Genomic DNA, 17,758 nt, shown 5'->3' with positions numbered 1-17,758 from the left:
GTGGTTTGCCATACCTTCTCGTTCGAGTGGCTTGCGATACATATCCGTGTCAGATTACAATAGATACACAGGGAACGAGCGTCGGGAAAAATGAGCCCTCCGCTAGTCCTGCAACCTGCAATCTTGATCATATCCGACACAGCAGCAGCTGACCCTTCAACAGACAAGGCTGCCCCTGTCCTGAAAGAAACTTTCTCTGAGGACGGAGCTGGAAAATGGGCGGAGCCAATCGTGGAGATCGTGAAGGATGATGTACTCGAGATTCAACGAGTGGTGAGGTCCTGGACCGACTCAGAGGACGTATCATCGGGATTGGTCAACCTGGTGGTCACGACTGGAGGCACGGGATTTGCCCGACGAGATTTCACGCCCGAAGCAATAGGGCCCCTGATTCACAGACATGCTCCTGGAATCGTGCATGGAATGCTGGCTGCCTCTTTCCAGGTCACGCCTTTTGCGATGATGTCGAGACCCGTGGCTGGTGTGCGGAATCGAACGATCATCGTTACCCTTCCAGGTTCGCCCAAGGGTGCCAAGGAGAATCTTCAGGCGATCTTGAAATTACTACCCCATGCATGTCTACAGGCGGCTGGGGAGGACTCGCGGCAAGCCCATGTTGGTGGAGTCAAAAAGCTGGAGAAAGACGCTGGTGTATCTGCTTCGTCAACCCTGACAGACGCGGGAAACCATGATCATTTGCATCACCACCACCATCACGATCACAGCCATGGTCACGGAGGACATAAAGCGCCCAAGGCACACACGGCCCCTTCAGAACGGCCCCAGTCCAACGATCCTCGACTAGGAGCTACAGCACGGGCACGGAGCTCACCATATCCCATGCTCACTGTGGCGGACGCGGTAGCAAAGATCCTCGAGCAGGCACCTGCTCCTATCATTGAAACAAGAGATGTCAACCCAGATCTGACCGGCTATGTAATTGCAGAAGACATCAACGCCGCCGAAGCCGTTCCTGCATACCGTGCGAGTATCGTTGACGGGTATGCTGTGATTGTCCCTTCTGAAAAGGAGAAAGCTTCCGCACGAAGTCTCAAAGGCATCTTCCCTGTCGCATCCGTCTCACATGCCCAAGCCGCCTCCCTGCCACCACCGTTGCAAGTTGGTCAGATAGCTCGCATTACCACGGGGGCTCCATTACCCGAGCATGCCAACGCGGTCGTCATGGTCGAAGATACCACCATCGCCTCCTTGACCGACGACCAAAAAGAAGAAGCCACGGTTGAGATCCTCACGTCTGAGCTCTCAGTGGGTGAAAACGTCCGCGAACCAGGCTCCGATATCCAGCTCGGCGAACTAGTCCTCACCAAGGGCACCCGGATAAGCGCGTTAGGAGGCGAGATCGGGGTCCTCGCAGCGGCCGGAATTCAGAAAGTTCCTGTGTACCGCAAGCCCCGCATTGGCGTCATGAGCACGGGCGACGAAGTCACCGACATATCCCACACCGGCTCTCTCAGCGGCGGCATGATCCGCGATTCGAACCGGCCATCACTTCTGACACTGCTGCACGGATGGGATCTCGCGTCAGAGGTCGTCGACCTCCAGGTAGCGCGAGACACGCCGACGAACGAGCTCGAGGAGAAGCTCCGGGAGGGATACCGGCTCTACGATCTGGACATCATCGTCACAACCGGCGGCGTCAGCATGGGTGAGCTGGACCTCCTCAAGCCGACAGTCGAACGCGCTCTCGGCGGCGAAGTCCACTTCGGTCGCGTGAGCATGAAGCCCGGCAAGCCGACAACGTTCGCGAGCGTGCCCTTCAAGGAATCCTCCGCTTCCTCATCTGCCATGGCCTCCAAACATGGTGGCTCTGGCCGCACCACAAGACTCATCTTCGGCCTCCCTGGCAACCCGGCCAGTGCGCTGGTCACCGCGAACCTGTTTCTCCTGCCCTGCGTGCAACGCATCGCCGGCCTCTCAGGAAAAGGCCTCGAGCGAGTGCACGCCAGAGTTTCGTCCCGCATCCGCTGCGATAAATCCCGCACTGAGTATCACCGCGTGGTCTTGAGTTTCGAAAAGAACGGTGGAGGTGGTGGGCGCCTCGTCGCGAAAAGTACGGGTATGCAGCGGAGCAGTCGAGTCGGTAGCCTTGCGAGTGCCAATGCATTGCTGGAGTTGCCTCAGCGAGACGGATTCCTGGATGTTGGGGATGAGTGTGTGGCGTTGCTGATGGGGCCGATCTTGGGGTTGTGAGTTGGATTGTTGCGCAATTGGCATGTGTCATATGTACCTAAAGTACTACCTAGTCAGTATCCGGGATCAGAGGGGGACAGTACGACTGGATGGAAAGCAGCGGACTGGGATTGAAGCAAATACCAAGTTTCAAGTGAACCGACTTCATGTATCTAAATATCCTGGTGTAGATGAGAGACATGTACAAAGCTGGCTGCATCCCCTCCGTAACTGGCTTCATGACCTAGATGGCTGGCGACTGACGATGGAAAGGCTCTAACTAGTCAGTAGTTATGCACAGTGCACAACACGACAGAATCAATCCGTCGAAGTAGCGAACACTGAAGACGATCTCAAACATCCCCATACAATATACGGCGGCTGCATCTCCAAATGAGCTCACACGCGTTCCTATACTGGAACTTTCTCCTCACTCATTTCTTTCTCTCCATTCTTCGTCTCGTGAAAGCTGGTGTTTCGAGAGCGGGTGGTATCGCCGTTTGAATCCTCTGCCACTCCAGACGACGCAGCAGGAGTCTTCTTCTCCTCGTCATCAATCGGAGCCGGCCGCCTTCTCCAGCGTAGACTCAATGGCTCCACGAATGGTTTCGTTGCCTGGAACGTGACTAGGAGGTCGTCGAGAGGCGACTTGCTCGTGAAGAATCCCCATATGCTTGTTAGCGGCTGGGGCGTTCGGGGCGCGTCGTCAGGATTGACGGTGTCGTGGCTGCCGTGGTCGTGGTCGTGGTCGTGGTCGTGGTCGGCCCCGGATATTGCATCCCCTAGCGGACAACTCGCCGCAGCAGGACCGACGTATCGGACAACGCGTCTTGTCAACCAAAACGACCTAGCCCAAGGCCAGAACGGCGGGGAACCCTTCGACTTCCAGCACGCGAGGACCAGCACGACGTACAGTCCGAGCGTGAAGATGAATGCCTTGAAGGTGGCCACGACGAGGACGTAAAGGACGCGTGTGGCTGTGGCAAGGATGGCCATGACTTCGGCTGCGAATTTGCCTGTAGGGATGAGGACTTTGCCGATGGCACGACGGAGCGGGAAGGTCAGTGATGGTGACCAGCTGGAATCCTCAGTGGGGAACTCGATGTGTACACCGGCGGCGGGATTTGGTCGAGCGCTGGACTGATCGTACATCACAAGCAATCGAAGCAAGGGGGTATTCCAGTCAGGGGCTTCCCATTCGGTGTAATTCGCGGACTCTATCGAATAGAACATGGGCTATGCAAAAGGTCAGCCTTGGTTGATTTCTGAGCAATATCAATGCCACAGAAGGGACGGAGGAGGGAAACGACCTGATGGCCAGAACACGCCGAAACAGACACCATGATCTCCCCTTCACCTCGGCTCTTCTTGGCCTGCAGCCTCAAAGGGAGATACCCTGTACGATGATCGACTTCGAAAGACAGCAGCGTCGCATCCGCTTTAGCGAACCAGGGCATGTTGATCCCATCCTGAACCCCGAGCCGGACGCGAGCGAGAAAAGGCACAGAGACGAACGGCTCCGGCTCCGGCTCCGGCGTCAACTGGAATCGTGCCTCAGGGATTCCTGCAGCTTCCTCCCAGCCGAGCACGAGCGATCCCGCATCGGCATCGTAATGCAAGTCGAGCGCGAATGAGTTGGCACCAGTGCCTCGCACATATCGTACGTTGCTGTTGCGTTCGTTCACTTGCCACCAATCGTCGATGCTGGATCAGGCAATTCATGACGTAGTTAGAAACAAAGTCCATACAACCATAAGATCATCTGTGCAAAGACTGAAACGAAGAGGGAGGGGAATGACTGGATTGGGTGAGTAACTCACTCATACACGCGGGTCAGTGTACCACCACGCCACCGGTGACTGGGGTACTTGTCCCAAGAATGCCTCGGCGACGGAAGAGATATGAAGACAATGAAAAGCAGAAGCCAACTCAGAGGGATCAGGAGCAGTAGTCGAAGTAGCGTTATCCTAGGCATACCTGTTCCGCCAACAGCGGCGAGGTATGTTCTGGATGATCCGGATAGCAGAGATGAGATCTGCGTCGGATCAAGGAGGGAATTTATTTCGAGCGAGTCTCTTTTGGGTTTCCCTGCGTAGCTATGCTCCCCTATGGACCTCTGTAAAAGAGAAGGTCGTCACTGTGGCCTAGAGATTCAAATATTCCCTTTTCATGGATAATTAATGAGCTGAGGGGGAATCCCAGTCTTCAGATCCTCAGGGGCCCCAAGGGGGTTGTGTCGACGCGGCTATTCAACCTACAGTATTTCCTTGAAACGCCTAGTCTTCGTGCCGATTGCACAGCCTTAATTAGCACCAAATCGAAGTTGGCCTCAGATTTACATGGGAAGGCAATCTTTCAAACCGAATCGATTGGTTTATTCCTTATCAGACACAGAGGTTGTGTTGGGTTTCCTGTTTCTAACACTATTGATACATTAGGGTATATCGTTTGTACATTGATGCAAGACAGAATCTTGCTTGCATCTTACACGACCGCCAGTAATGCAATCAATGGTCCTTCCATTGACAACACGACGGAGCATTCACATATGTTCTCGTCGGTGCAATGCGGTGCAATGATAGAGGGCAATATTGTGGCCCCATCATCAATCCACCCGGTGGCCGATATAGGTCTAACTCCAACGTATATGATGTTCGACCCATCTCGAACCACGCGAGCATTCTTTTTGTACTCAGACCTTCCGCGCTTACTCTCTCAACGCCTGGCCGCGTATAAAAATCCGTCTCCCATCAATACATGATCATGAAAAGAAGTATGTGCTGTCTCTCAGCCGTCGGACGTCAAATTCACCCTTTTTGGGCACGGCCTTGAACTCCAATGGGAGCCATAGCCAAACCTGGTTGTTGAGACTCTTCTTGGACTGTGCCTTTTTGGGCAGCTTGTCTCCAAAAGCATTGCGTCGATGCAGATCCAGTAGGGGATCCTCAATGTGGGAGGCGGCCGACGTATTTATCTCGACCATATCCTCCTCCTCATCCACCTCCGCGACCGAATCGTTCAGTGGATCGAGTGTCCGTACGAGATTGACATCACCCACTGCATCTTCCGAGTGCATCGCTTGCTCAAGAACAGATTCGTCCACGTTGTCAGGAATGGTACCAATTGCTGTTTCGCCTAGTGAATTGCGACTGAAAAGATATTTCTCCCCATCCATCTCCTTGAACAGGGTGGCAGCGGTCACCATCTTCTCGCCTTCTTCCCTTTCCTTAGCATCTTCACTGGCCATCAGTTTCATTTTCCTAACTTCGCGGAGCAACTCTGCATGGCGTCTCTCCGCGATGCCTTTATAGCCATGTCCTTGGGGTAGGAGTCCTTCAGTAGCCATTTGCTTCCGATAGGCGGTAATGGCTTTCCCCAACTTGTTTGACTTGTTGATTTGAGCTAGGTAATAGTGTCCCTCATAGCGCTTCTGGAATTCTGCCAACAATCGCCCCACAATATCTTCGCTATGCATCTGAATGAATGCCTCACGCAGCAATGTGTTGAGTGTGTTGACATCACTAGCATGAGTCCAGAAACTGTCATGAACTGCTGAGAACGAAAGACCACGCTCATTGGCTTTCAAAGCAGAGAGGGCCATGTGACAGGCATCCAATGAATGGACGAAATTCGGGGGAAATGCTTGCAATTGCTTGCGTTTGTTGACCACATCTGCTACACTCGGCTGAGCAAGCGAGATGTGTTGTAGATTGGTCTGAATAGACTGGGTTTTGTTCACTCGATATGGTTGAACCACTGGAAGTTTGAGAGGGGTAGTCCATATGACGCTTGTGCGGAACATTCCAGATTCCAAGGACTCTTTTCGTTCCTTCTTGTTGGTTTGCCGTTGATCCGTGTTCTGACCCTCAGGAACAGAATCACCAATGCCATATGCTTCACTATACATTTTGTCCATTTGAAAGGGAGATATCGAAGAGCTGATGCGGTTCGCACAATCGCCAAGCCAGTACTGAATTTGATGAGCACCAGTAAATAAAGTACCGAGGCCACGAAAGATGTTCTTTGCAATGTATGTTGCAGCTTTTCCAGAGACCTGATCCTTGGCGAGATCAGGCATCAAGGCTTCGACTTGCTTCTGAACTTGGCGCATTGCTCCAAGAAAGGTGACCCCATACACGTTGGTCATGACCGTCTGCTTGACGACCTTCCTCGTGACTCGGCCTTCAAGTCGTTTTGCGATATCAAGACCCCGAGCACTGTCTTCTTTTATTGCCGCCTTGACTAGCTCGCAGACTCCAGTATAAACGTCAGAAGGCAAGTCACCAGGTTCAAGGTTAACTTGTTTTGCTCCAGCAACATCTCCACCGAGCGCGGCGTAATGTTGCAGACCATTACAAGAACCATCCTGATGGACCGGCAGTCTGGACACAAACTTCGTTGGATCTGGAGAGTCGAGGGCATTTGTAAGTTCGAAGCAAGTTGCAAGACATTGCCATGGATCTTCTGCCGTAAGCCACCATTGTTCCCCATCCAATGGCCTTCTAACTGAGTCATATATCTTGTCAAGGTGATCCATCGGGAACTGGGCTCGATCGGCCAAACTAGCTTTATCGTAGCCGTAAACATTGGAAAGGTGAATTTTAAGCCATCGCAGGCCCTCAGAGCCGAGCTCTCGACCCTTGTCGAACAACAGTAATCCCCGGCAATTATCAGCACCCATTTGATTTAGATAAGGTGGGATTGGGTAAGCACGCCCACGGAAGTCGATATTGTGAGGCAAGTAAAACGTCTCGTTCAGATATGACTTCGCGATTTCCATCTGCAGGTTCTGAAAGCACCGTTCCGAGTGAATACCACTTTTCTCATTCGCAACCTTCCGCAGATTCTGGAACCATTGCCACCGTTCCTTTGGGGTCGCCTTTGGTCCTGGGGCTTCAGGCTTGGGGAAGATTTTTTCGAGTGGCGGAAAATTTGCAATCTCATTCCCGCTGTTCCATGCCTCCACCATCACAGTGAATACATGTTGATTAATACGCCAACCAGTCCTGCTGAGGACATCAATTCCAGCAAACAATTGGTCGAGGTCGCCTCTATCCGCTGCAGCTTCTGCGTATTGTCGTTGGGCAATCTCATGGCCTTTCACGCGAAGAAAAGGTTGTTTCGATTCCAAGAAGCCGCCTTCAGTGAAGCCCGTCCATGGTTTCGGCGGATAGATCATTGGCAGTTGTTTTGCTACAACATGTTCGGCCGGTTGTGATATCAAGAGCTTAGCGAATTCCTCGAGCATAGACACCATTCCGATTCTTCGTCCGTTTTGCCAAATAGTTGCGCGAGAGAAAACTGGCTGAGCAATCGAAACATATTTCTGAGTCGTCGGGTTCAATTTCGAAATCTCCATTCTGGCCGCATCGAACATAAGCTCGCAGACAATTGCTCCAAGCTTGGCGTGTTGAACGTTGGTCCAATTTCGCCCATACTTGTAACTTTTCGCACTATGGTGCCCAGAACGCCTGAACAGCTGTACAGGTTTGGTGTCCAGCCATTCTTCGCCCAGGTCTTTGGGTCTTTTCTTGTGCGCCTTCAGAAGGGCCTGAGACTCCCGGGCCATAGTGTCTGCGTGGTATTCATCCTCAATAGCTCGTCCGATGTCAGTCACAAGGCGTGCCAATTTGACAGGGTTTGCGACACCGGATCTGGAGTAAATATTCATTATCGCAATCAAGGATGTGGCAGCGACTTTTGCTGGAGGCAGGCATGCTAGAAGCGGTCCATACTCGAGTCGCAGTTTTTCCTGTGCTGATTTTCTGCCGGTGATTGACTCCGCCTTCATAACCAGATCTAGTTCTTTGGTGATCTTACTAGCCAGCGATTCATGCCAAATCCAGAGAAGTCCGCCTCGCATTCCGTGAGAGAGGTCTACTGCACCAATAGTGGCTCTCATTTTGTACTCTGCTTTCCATCGTTGCAAGGCGATTTCAAAACCTTCTCTTTCCAATTTCTTTTGTCGAGCAAACAGAGGATCTTCCGCAGGCTCAACCTCTTGTGAGGCTGCTTCTTGGGCGGACAAGGCACGAATGGTCTTTTTCAGGGTGGCAAGGCCTAATCCCTTCTGCTCCGTTTGTCGGATTTCTAATCCAGCTTCTGCATGCTTTTCAGATTTGACTGCACTCACTCGGAGGTTGGTATCTGCCAAGAGCTTATCTTGAGGCAACTTCACCTCATGGGGGCAGATTTCCGAGAGGCTCCCCAGGTCACGTTCAGTGAGAATATCTCGGAGACTGTAGACCTCACTTTCCAACCCATAATGTTTTGTCATCTCCCAGTATCTCTGCACCGTCCGATCTCTTTTAGAACCATGTAGAGAATCTAGAGCAACTTTTAATTTCAACGCAAAAGTGTGAGCATCCGGCTTCACACTAGCCTTTCTCATAACGACTTCAACCCAGTCATTGATGCGTGGCGCGTGCTCGTAGTTTTGATTGCGTAGTAGATCTTCGGCCATCGCTCCTAAGACCCTGTTATGGATATCCAAAAGCCTTTGCTGGTTATTCTGAAGAAGGACACTCAGCTGGGAGAGGAGGGTAAATGCCCTGCTCCACCTTTGAACGTGTAAACAGGCATCCAGTGTTGCCTCCATTTCAGCTATGTTCATGTGTTTATAACCATTCGGGCGCTCCGAGTACGCAGGCTCATCGGAGAGAGCTTTACTGTTGTCCAACATAAGGACATCATTGATGTCGAATGGAGTGAGAGCAGAAAAATGAGGCAGCCGAGGGTCGCGCGGAGAATGGAAGCTTCCATTGCCGAATGAAAAGGGTATGTAATCATCGGCGGGGCTGGAACGATCCGGGGCGGATGCTGGAGAAGCTAGATGTCGAAGTTGAGTCCGTTGTGCAGGCGTGAAGTTTGAACGCGGCGCTGGCGCTCGAGATGGTCTCGAGGTATTGTGCGGGAGAGTTGAGTACGGCTGTGTGAGGGCAGGGCACAGCCATGGTAACTGGATACCATCTGCTGCTCGTTGAATGTAACGGAGAGCATGCCGGCGACGAGCTGCTCGCGTGAGCATTTCAGCGAATCCGAACAAGGACTACTGGGCCCAGTGTACACTTGGATGTAGGAATATGAGTGGAACAAACATCACAGGCCCTAAAACTGATGCAAATGAAGGACAAAGAGAAGTGAAGGGACAGGAAGGAATGATGGCAATGACAGAACTGATGCACTCTTCAGGGACAGCCAAAAAAGTTTCACGAAAGAAGTTTAAGAGCTTCGAGTCTAGCGTACCACGTGAATGTCCGCGGAAGTGGAGTGAGGATGAATACGGAGGACTAGTAGCACTATACTATACTGGTGCTTGTACTCCTCCGTATCGACCCGTACGAGTAGTATCAATATACCCTGGCATGTACAGTACAAGGCACGTAAGCGTCGTTCTTAAGCGAGAAAACCAATAGGTCTCATCGACATTCTCACTGCCCAGAACACGAGCAATCTCCTTAAGCGCCTGCCCAAGAGCTCATCATGTCCACCAATCCGATAATCAAGATTGGCATAATCGGCTGTGGGCAGGTCACCCAGGTCGCCCACATCAGCAATTTGGGATTTCTATCGGATTATTTCACCATTACTTATCTTTGCGACGTGTCTCCAGCCTCGCTCGCACACAGTGCTCAAAAAGTCATCAATCACATTCCTCAGACCACACAGAGACCGAGTGAACTCTGTGCTTCACCGGACGTGGATCTAGTCTTCATCGCAAGCTCAGACGAGTACCACGCGATTCACGTCATCGAGGCACTGAAACATGACAAGAACGTCTTCGTCGAGAAGCCTATGGCGCTATGCGAGCGAGATGCAGATGCTATCATTACCGCCGAGCAGAAGTCGAAAGGTAGAGTTATGGTCGGCTACATGCGAAGGTATGCCGCAGCGTTTGCGGAATTACTACAGGAGGTCGGAGGGATGGACAAGGTTCTCTATGCTCGGGTGAGAGGTATGTTCGTGTTGTAGCTTGATGATGAGATCAGCAAGTCAACTTGCTGAACATGATGCCGCTATTCTTTCAGACATCATAGGACCAAATATCCATTTCGTGTCACAGTCTGGCACATTCCCCAAGGTATTCACCGACTTCAGCCCTGAAGCGGTCGACGACCAGAAAGCAAGACATGATGATATCATCAACCAAGCACTTACAGTAGACTGTGGTGTCCCCGTAACACCAGAGGCCACGAAGATGTGGCGGCTGCTCGGAGGCTTGGGATCTCACGACTTATCAGCCATGAGGGAGGTGCTTGGCATGCCCCAGGGCATCGTTGGTGCTTCGTTGGGCCACCCATTCTGGAAGTATGCTATCACTTCACGCTGGCTGTCTCGCAGGCTGATTAACCTTCTAGTGTTATGTTTCAATATCCTGGGTTCTCTGTTACTTATGAGTCTGGCATTGACGATATACCCCGGTTTGACGCTCACATCGAGGTATATAGCATGAAAAAATCTGTTAGGGTTGTCTATGATACGCCCTACATCAAAGGGCTACCTGTCACCCTCTTAGTCCGTGAAAATGAGGATGGTACTTACAAAGAGTCAGTCGTGCGGAAAACGTACGAAGACCCATATACCTTGGAAATGAAGGAACTCTACGACATGGTGGCTAACGGGAAATCGGTGAAAACGACAGCCAAGGATGCAAAGGAGGACCTGAAGATATTTCAGATGATTATGAAAGCAGGATTCCATTGACATGGTCATCAGTAAGTCTTCATAGACACAATGAAATTCAATTTCCACTAGTAACCGACCCATTCTCTTCGCCACGCCAGTAGGTGTTGGTAGCAGGAGGACGCCGACGCCATGCAGTAATCTCACAACCAGGGTATCAATCTCTAGAACTAGTGTCCAACATCAGAGGCTTCTGGGGTGCTTAGATCGCTATCCGAACTCATATCCATCGATAGGCCATGGGTACTGGCAGCCACTCCAACAGCCTCTCGTTGGCGCTGTCGCTTTTCCTCTTCTGCCTTCTTTCTTCGTGCACGCTCTCTTTCTCGGCCTCTCAATTTCGCGAGCAACCCTTTCTTCCCATCCTCTCTTGGAGCACTCATCTTGTCCAGCCAGTCACCATTACTAATGCTACTCTTTAGCCTTGAAGGGTGTTGTGCTCCGGAAAGGGAAAGGTGTAGCTGTGAGTGGAATGCCTCTTTTGCATCGGAATCCTCTTCATCAATCCATTCGTGCTCGTCCCAATAATCAACCTGTATGTCACGAAGCATCTTCGCATTTTCATTTAGACTTCGATCCTTGGGATCATCCTTTGTATCTTTGATTTTGATCTCAATAGCCTTTGACTCGACTTTCACTGCCACTCCATTTGCCCCAGCTTTTTGCCTAGCAGCTGCAGGGCCAGTCGAGGATTGAGAGCGCTTTTGGCCAAGTTCCTCTTCTGCATCGATATGGTGCAGTTGCGGACGCATTTGCACGACAGCGTCAAGGGGAGAGAGGTGGATCTGGTTATGACGGAAACAGCCGAGAAGATATATTGGGTCGCGGGCAGTGGGAGCCACTATCTTCCCGCCTAATGTCTGCGTCTGTAAAATTGGCCATGAGTCGTGCGAATCATCCTGTTGCGGTGCATCCCTCAGCTTAGAATGACCGCTTGATGTGAATCCTCCGGCAAGGCCATAGGTACCACCAGCATGCTTGGTACGGCTCTCAGACATAGCCTTTCCATACTTTTCTCCTGCAGCGGCATTGTAATGTTCATGCAGCAGAATGGGAACGTCAACCTCGACGAAGCCAGAGTTAGATTTCAATCGGAGGGAGGAAGGAGTCTGGTTTCGAGCGGCATTGTACGGCTTCGAATAGGGTCTATGGGCAGGATACTGAAGGAGGAAGAGTCTGGAGGTATTTGATTCATTAGAGGAGAGTGGCTCCGTCAGATAGACATCGTATGAAGCGACCACAGGGTCGTCGTCGTCGTCGGCCATTTTTGGCTGGCCTGCATTCAAACAGGGTCAGGAGGACAAGTGGGGGGGAGTATTTTTTTGGTGACATTGGGACTTTGAAAGTCTGAGAGAGTTGGAGACGCAATTGTAGTCACGTGCAGCTCATCGCTAGAGCCCAACTACTACCTATCTAGTTAGTAGCCTCTAGCGCCTGCCGGGTAAATGGCGGAAGAAGGGCGTGATGCCTAATTCGGCAGTCAGGGAAGCTGAGCTAATCCAAATAAATAAGTATTGCCACTGATTGCCCCCCTACCAGTGGGGGAGTCGTGGGTTAATCTTCGCGCTTAATAGACTAACTCACTTGATAACCCTAATCGGCAAGGAAAGTATAGAGTACTTCAGTCATAGTCCCATCCAGCGACCCCCTCCCAACTCCGACCTTCCGAGCCTCGTCCGGCGTGGCCTCCGCTTCTTCTCTTCTCCAACATCGATGTCGCCATCGCCCCAGCAGCCAATCATGAGGTGTCTGGAATGAATGACGAGAAGGAAAATTTCCTGGGCTGGGTTTGGCAGATGGAAATAACTACTATTCGTGGCCAGAGGCCATTGTCCTGGTGATCGAGCCTCTGGTGGATGTGCTACAGTATTGCAGTCAGACGCTCGAACTGCGGAATATTTGCAATAGCACCGGCTAGCCACCTGGAGTCTGATGAATGACCTCTCCGCTTTTTACTTTGTCGATTTCTTCTTGAAAGCCGCCGTGGCTCTTCTAGCAGCCTTTGCCATCTCACATCTTTCTGTTGCTTCCTGTTTCCTTATCACTTTCTCTCCCTTTCTCAGAGTGTATAGGCATCAATCATGGGGTCAATCTCAAGCCCCGCAGAGGCTGGTATGTTCAAGTCGTTCCTCTCGCAATCCCAGCAAATGTTTCCCCGCTTGAGCTTCGCGTAGCTTCGCCGTGAGCAAACACCCCGAGATGCCTGTTTTATTGACCGTTTTGCTCTCACAGTTGCCAGGATCGCCTATTTAGCCAGCGATGTCATTCTCTCAGTGCAACCAGCGCTCAAGACCGAGTCTGAATTCTCCCATCACCTTGGCCGGTTTTCCGCAAACAAAGCAAAGAACGTTGTATCCAAGACCACTCCTGAGATCATTCCAGTTCGCCAAAATGCTGATCCTCTGCTCTCCACCTATACGGCTCTCAAATCTGGTAAACTAGTGTCAGCGACGGCTCCATCATCAGTATTGTTGAATTCAGTACCACATCTATACAAGCTTGCACAATACCCAGTTGTCCTGCACGTGGCCCTCGGAACATCTCATCCAGATTTTTCCGAGATCAGCTCTGTCCGCCAATCTGGTTTTATATTTTTGCAGTCTGAGACTCTTCAGGAAGCGCAAGATATTGCTTTGACTGCACATGCTTTGGCCATCAAGAGCGGCAAGGGCGTTCTACATTTTTACGACCCCAACAATTCGCTGCAAGATACTCCGATCCAAATCGAAAGCCGAGATCTAGTTCAGTCTGTCCTCGGTAACGCCCTTGGGTCACAGCCTTCGCACACAGAATCTGCTGAGGACATTCTCTACGCCGGCAATGGAAGGTCTGCAATTGTAAGGGATCTGGGATTACCGCAAGTACTATCCGTGGAGACACCCTCAGGGGAGACACAAGAACTACTCCCCCCTCTTGTTGCCTCGTCTTCTACCAACGGCACGACCGACATTTCTTCAGGTGGATCATCTCGGCGGGACAGCTCATCTGAAAGCACTGCTCCATCTTCAGTTGCAACCACAGTCGAAACGCCAGTCTCTAGGCCTGTGAATGCGACAGATATACATAAATACGCGACGGATATCTGGTCAGCGATTGAACGCGCGACTGGCCGCGGCTATTCTGCTATTGAGTACTCGGGCCCACCAGACGCTGAAGCGGCTCTCTTCATCTTCGGATCAACAGGAGTTTTTGTTGACGTGCTAGATGCCGATGATGTACCGGCCGACCTAACAAATGTTGGTATGATTACAGCTCGACTTTACAGACCCTGGCTTGGTAGCTCTGTTCTTCTCGACTCTATACCTTCCACAATCAAGCGAATCGCCGTCCTCGAGCAGATCAGGAGGAAGACTACCAAATGGGGCCCTTCATTCCTCGACATACTCTCAAGTTTAAGCCCTGCGGACGGGGAAAAGAGCCCTATCTCCCTGGTCCAGTATAGACTAGGTGAAATTGATGCCGCCACAGCTCTGCAGGCACTGCGCGGGATTTTCCAGAATTTGGCACCACCCACAACTCCTAGAAAGCACACGAGACGTCGAGGTCACTCTCAAGCCACCCCTCTCCTCATTCAGAATTTGACTATCGGGACCGAGAGGGGCCCCCAAGTTGATAACTTCAAACCTGAGCAACCCGAGTTAGAAAACGCTTATCTTAAAATTCTCGACCAACTGTTCAGCGGCAGGCTTTACATTGCCAATGCCCTGAATCAAAAGAATGCTGGCGTTTCTTCAACCTTGGCAGCATCTCCCGAGTTCGGCTTTGGATCACTCCTGGCACGGATTGAGCGTCGGCAGGAATTTGTAAAAGAGGCCGAAGATGCTGCCCGAAGCAAGGCTTTTATCACAGAGAATCCAAAGCAATGGCTGTCAAGATGGGTTTTGAATGCAGCAGATCCAGTCAAGGCCAATGAAATTGCTCCAGAAGTCCTCGCCAGGTTGGCAAATGATGGATCCTCACTCGCAGGGAGACTCCTCGATAACAAGGCTTTTTTCTACAAAGAATCCCAATGGTTGATTGGTTCTGACGCGTGGTCATATGATCTTGGCAATTCTGGAGTTCATCATGTCCTAGCGTCTGGAGCCAACGTAAACGTGCTTATCATCGATTCGGAACCACATTCCGAACAGGTAGCAGCGGATTCTCTTAGGCGGAAGAAAGATATTGGTCTTTACGCCATGAACTTTGGCAACGCTTATGTTGCTTCAGTTGCGGTCTACAGTTCTTATACCCAGGTTCTGCAAGCGATGATTGAAGCCGAAAAGTTCAATGGCCCTTCGGTTGTGCTTGCATATCTTCCATACAACAAGGAGAACGACTCCGCATTAACAGCTCTACAGGAAACGAAGAAGGCCGTTGATCTTGGCTACTGGCCTCTCTACCGTTGGGACCCGTCCAACGAGGAAAAAGGTGAACCGACGTTCAATCTGGATTCTGAAAGGATCAAACAGGAACTAGAACAGTTCTTGAAACGCGACAACCAATTGACGCAGCTGATGAACCGCCATCCACAATTTGCAGCAAATCTGTCTGAATCTTATGGTTCCGAAGTTCGCAAGCTCCAGAAACGCAAAGCCAAGGATGCGTATGAGGAGATGTTGGAAGGTCTTTATGGTGCACCCTTGACAATTTTGTTCGCCTCAGACAACGGCAACGCTGAAAGCTTGTCGAAGAGATTAGGGAACCGTGGTAAAGCTCGCGGATTGAAGACTTTGGTCCTCGCTATGGACGACTATCCTATCGAGGATCTAGCCAACGAAGAAAACGTCGTTTTCGTCACAAGTACAGCTGGGCAGGGCGAATTCCCACAGAATGGCCGTGCTTTCTGGGAAGCTATCAAAGACACCGCCGATGTTGACTTGTCCAACCTTCATTATTCGGTATTTTCGCTCGGCGACAGCCACTACTGGCCACGGAAGGAGGATAAGATATTTTATAACAAACCCGGCAAGGATCTTGATGCACGACTTCAGTTCTTAGGTGGCAAGCTGCTGACGCCTATTGGTTTGGGTGACGACCAGGACCCCGACACCTATCAGACAGGCTACCAAGAATGGGAGCCCCGACTGTGGCAGGCGCTTAATGTGGACAATGTCGAAGGCTTGCCCGAAGAGCCACCGCCGATTACCAATGAGGACATCAAGATTGCCTCGAACTTTCTTAGAGGCACGATCAAGGAAGGTCTAGAGGATACCTCGACCGGTGCAATTTCCGCACCGGACCAGCAACTCACTAAATTCCACGGTACTTATATGCAAGACGATCGTGATCTGAGAGATGAACGAAAGGCTCAAGGTCTTGAACCTGCTTATTCCTTCATGATCAGATGTCGACTTCCTGGAGGCGTTGCTACACCTTCGCAGTGGCAACAGATGGACGCGATCTCATCTGCTCATGGGAATGAGACGATCAAACTTACCACCAGACAGACCTTCCAATTCCATGGAGTCATCAAATCCAAGCTTAGGCCAGCAATGCAGGCAATCAACAAGGCCTTAATGACAACAATCGCAGCGTGTGGCGATGTCAACCGAAATGTCATGTGTTCAAGCTTACCCACCATGTCCGACTATCACAAAGCAGTCCACGCTGTATCTCAAAGGATCTCGGATCATTTGTTACCTTCGACCTCCGCATACCATGAAATTTGGCTCAAGGATGATACCACGGGCGAGAAGACCCAGGTTGCAGGAGATGCCGTTCAGGATTTCGAACCCCTCTACGGCCCCACCTATCTTCCTCGAAAATTTAAGATCACGATTGCCATCCCTCCACACAACGACACGGATGTCTACGCCCACGATATTGGCCTGATTGCAATCCGCAAGGGTGACCACCTCGAAGGGTTCAACGTCCTCGCGGGCGGTGGCATGGGTGTGACACACAACAACAAAAAGACCTACCCGCGCACTGGATACATGATGGGCTATGTCCCAGCCGATAAAGCGCACTTGGTGTGCGAGAAGATCATGCTCGTGCAACGTGACAACGGCGACCGGAAGAACCGCAAGCACGCCCGTCTCAAGTACACGATGGACGACATGGGCAATGAGGTGTACAAGGCTAAGGTGCAGGAGCTACTCGACCCACTGAACATCAAATTCGAGGCTCCTCGCCCCTTCAAGTTTGACTCCAACATCGACACCTTCGGCTGGCAGAAGGACGAGAAAGGCCTGAATCACTTCGCCTTCTTCATCGAAAACGGCCGCGTGGAGGACACAGCCGAGTTCGCCATGCGCACCGGCCTCCGGGAAATCGCCAAGATTCACACCGGCGAGTTCCGCCTCACTGGCAACCAGCACCTGATCCTCTCGAACGTGACCGACGCTGCCAAACCCGCAATCGTCGAGCTGATGAAGAAATACAAGCTTGACAACACACAATTCTCCGCCCTCCGCCTCTCCAGCTCCGCGTGCGTGGCATTCCCAACCTGCGGCCTCGCCATGGCCGAGTCTGAGCGGTACCTGCCGGAGCTGATCACCAAGCTCGAAGGCTGCCTGGAGGAAAACGGCTTGAGCCAGGATTCCATCGTGATGCGCATGACGGGTTGCCCGAACGGCTGCGCCAGACCGTGGGTGGCCGAGGTCGCTTTCGTCGGGAAAGCCTACGGCGCGTACAACATGTATCTCGGTGGTGGGTACCACGGCCAGCGCCTGAATAAGCTCTACCGGAGCAGTATCAAGGAAGACGAGATTCTGGAGATCATGAAGGGCTTGTTGAGTCGGTATGCGAAGGAGAGAGATGCGGGTGAGAGGTTTGGTGACTGGACGATTCGGGCGGGTGTTATTAATGAGACGACCGAGGGCAAGTATTTCCATGAGGGCACTGCTGAGGAGGAGAGCGATGAGGAATGAACGATGAGTCGATGCGACCCTTGAGAGCAAGG

At 51.6% G+C, this 17,758-nt stretch overlaps 6 protein-coding genes across 6 annotated transcripts; 3 read left to right on the top strand and 3 right to left on the bottom strand.

Moving 5' to 3' along the window:
• Positions 1 to 90: 90 nt before the first annotated feature.
• On the top strand, positions 91 to 2,211 carry A1O9_08311 (molybdopterin molybdotransferase; the record flags this gene model as incomplete). Its single annotated transcript, XM_013402697.1, has 1 exon — positions 91 to 2,211. One exon carries the CDS (start codon positions 91 to 93, stop codon positions 2,209 to 2,211), a length of 2,121 nt encoding a protein of 706 aa, XP_013258151.1.
• A 390-nt stretch (positions 2,212 to 2,601) lies between these two features.
• Positions 2,602 to 4,165, bottom strand: A1O9_08310 (uncharacterized protein; the record flags this gene model as incomplete). The annotated part of the gene is made up of 3 exons (XM_013402696.1): positions 2,602 to 3,426; positions 3,531 to 3,894; positions 4,011 to 4,165. The coding sequence occupies 3 exons, from the start codon at positions 4,163 to 4,165 to the stop codon at positions 2,602 to 2,604; spliced, it is 1,344 nt and encodes a 447-aa protein (XP_013258150.1).
• Positions 4,166 to 4,951: 786 nt separating this feature from the next.
• Positions 4,952 to 9,217, bottom strand: A1O9_08309 (uncharacterized protein; the record flags this gene model as incomplete). Its single annotated transcript, XM_013402695.1, has 1 exon — positions 4,952 to 9,217. The coding sequence occupies one exon, from the start codon at positions 9,215 to 9,217 to the stop codon at positions 4,952 to 4,954; it is 4,266 nt and encodes a 1,421-aa protein (XP_013258149.1).
• A 455-nt stretch (positions 9,218 to 9,672) lies between these two features.
• A1O9_08308 (uncharacterized protein) lies at positions 9,673 to 10,893 on the top strand (the record flags this gene model as incomplete). The annotated part of the gene is made up of 3 exons (XM_013402694.1): positions 9,673 to 10,144; positions 10,218 to 10,497; positions 10,548 to 10,893. 3 exons carry the CDS (start codon positions 9,673 to 9,675, stop codon positions 10,891 to 10,893), a joined length of 1,098 nt encoding a protein of 365 aa, XP_013258148.1.
• Positions 10,894 to 11,042: 149 nt separating this feature from the next.
• On the bottom strand, positions 11,043 to 12,137 carry A1O9_08307 (uncharacterized protein; the record flags this gene model as incomplete). Its single annotated transcript, XM_013402693.1, has 1 exon — positions 11,043 to 12,137. One exon carries the CDS (start codon positions 12,135 to 12,137, stop codon positions 11,043 to 11,045), a length of 1,095 nt encoding a protein of 364 aa, XP_013258147.1.
• An 816-nt stretch (positions 12,138 to 12,953) lies between these two features.
• A1O9_08306 (sulfite reductase (ferredoxin)) lies at positions 12,954 to 17,726 on the top strand (the record flags this gene model as incomplete). The annotated part of the gene is made up of 2 exons (XM_013402692.1): positions 12,954 to 12,984; positions 13,105 to 17,726. The coding sequence occupies 2 exons, from the start codon at positions 12,954 to 12,956 to the stop codon at positions 17,724 to 17,726; spliced, it is 4,653 nt and encodes a 1,550-aa protein (XP_013258146.1).
• Positions 17,727 to 17,758: the final 32 nt, after the last annotated feature.

The sequence above is a fragment of the Exophiala aquamarina genome (assembly GCF_000709125.1).
Source record: "Exophiala aquamarina CBS 119918 chromosome Unknown aczIA-supercont1.7, whole genome shotgun sequence".
NCBI classification, from domain to species: domain Eukaryota; kingdom Fungi; phylum Ascomycota; class Eurotiomycetes; order Chaetothyriales; family Herpotrichiellaceae; genus Exophiala; species Exophiala aquamarina.
Note: the sequence above shows the minus strand (reverse complement) of the source record. Positions and strands in the feature narration are given on the sequence as shown.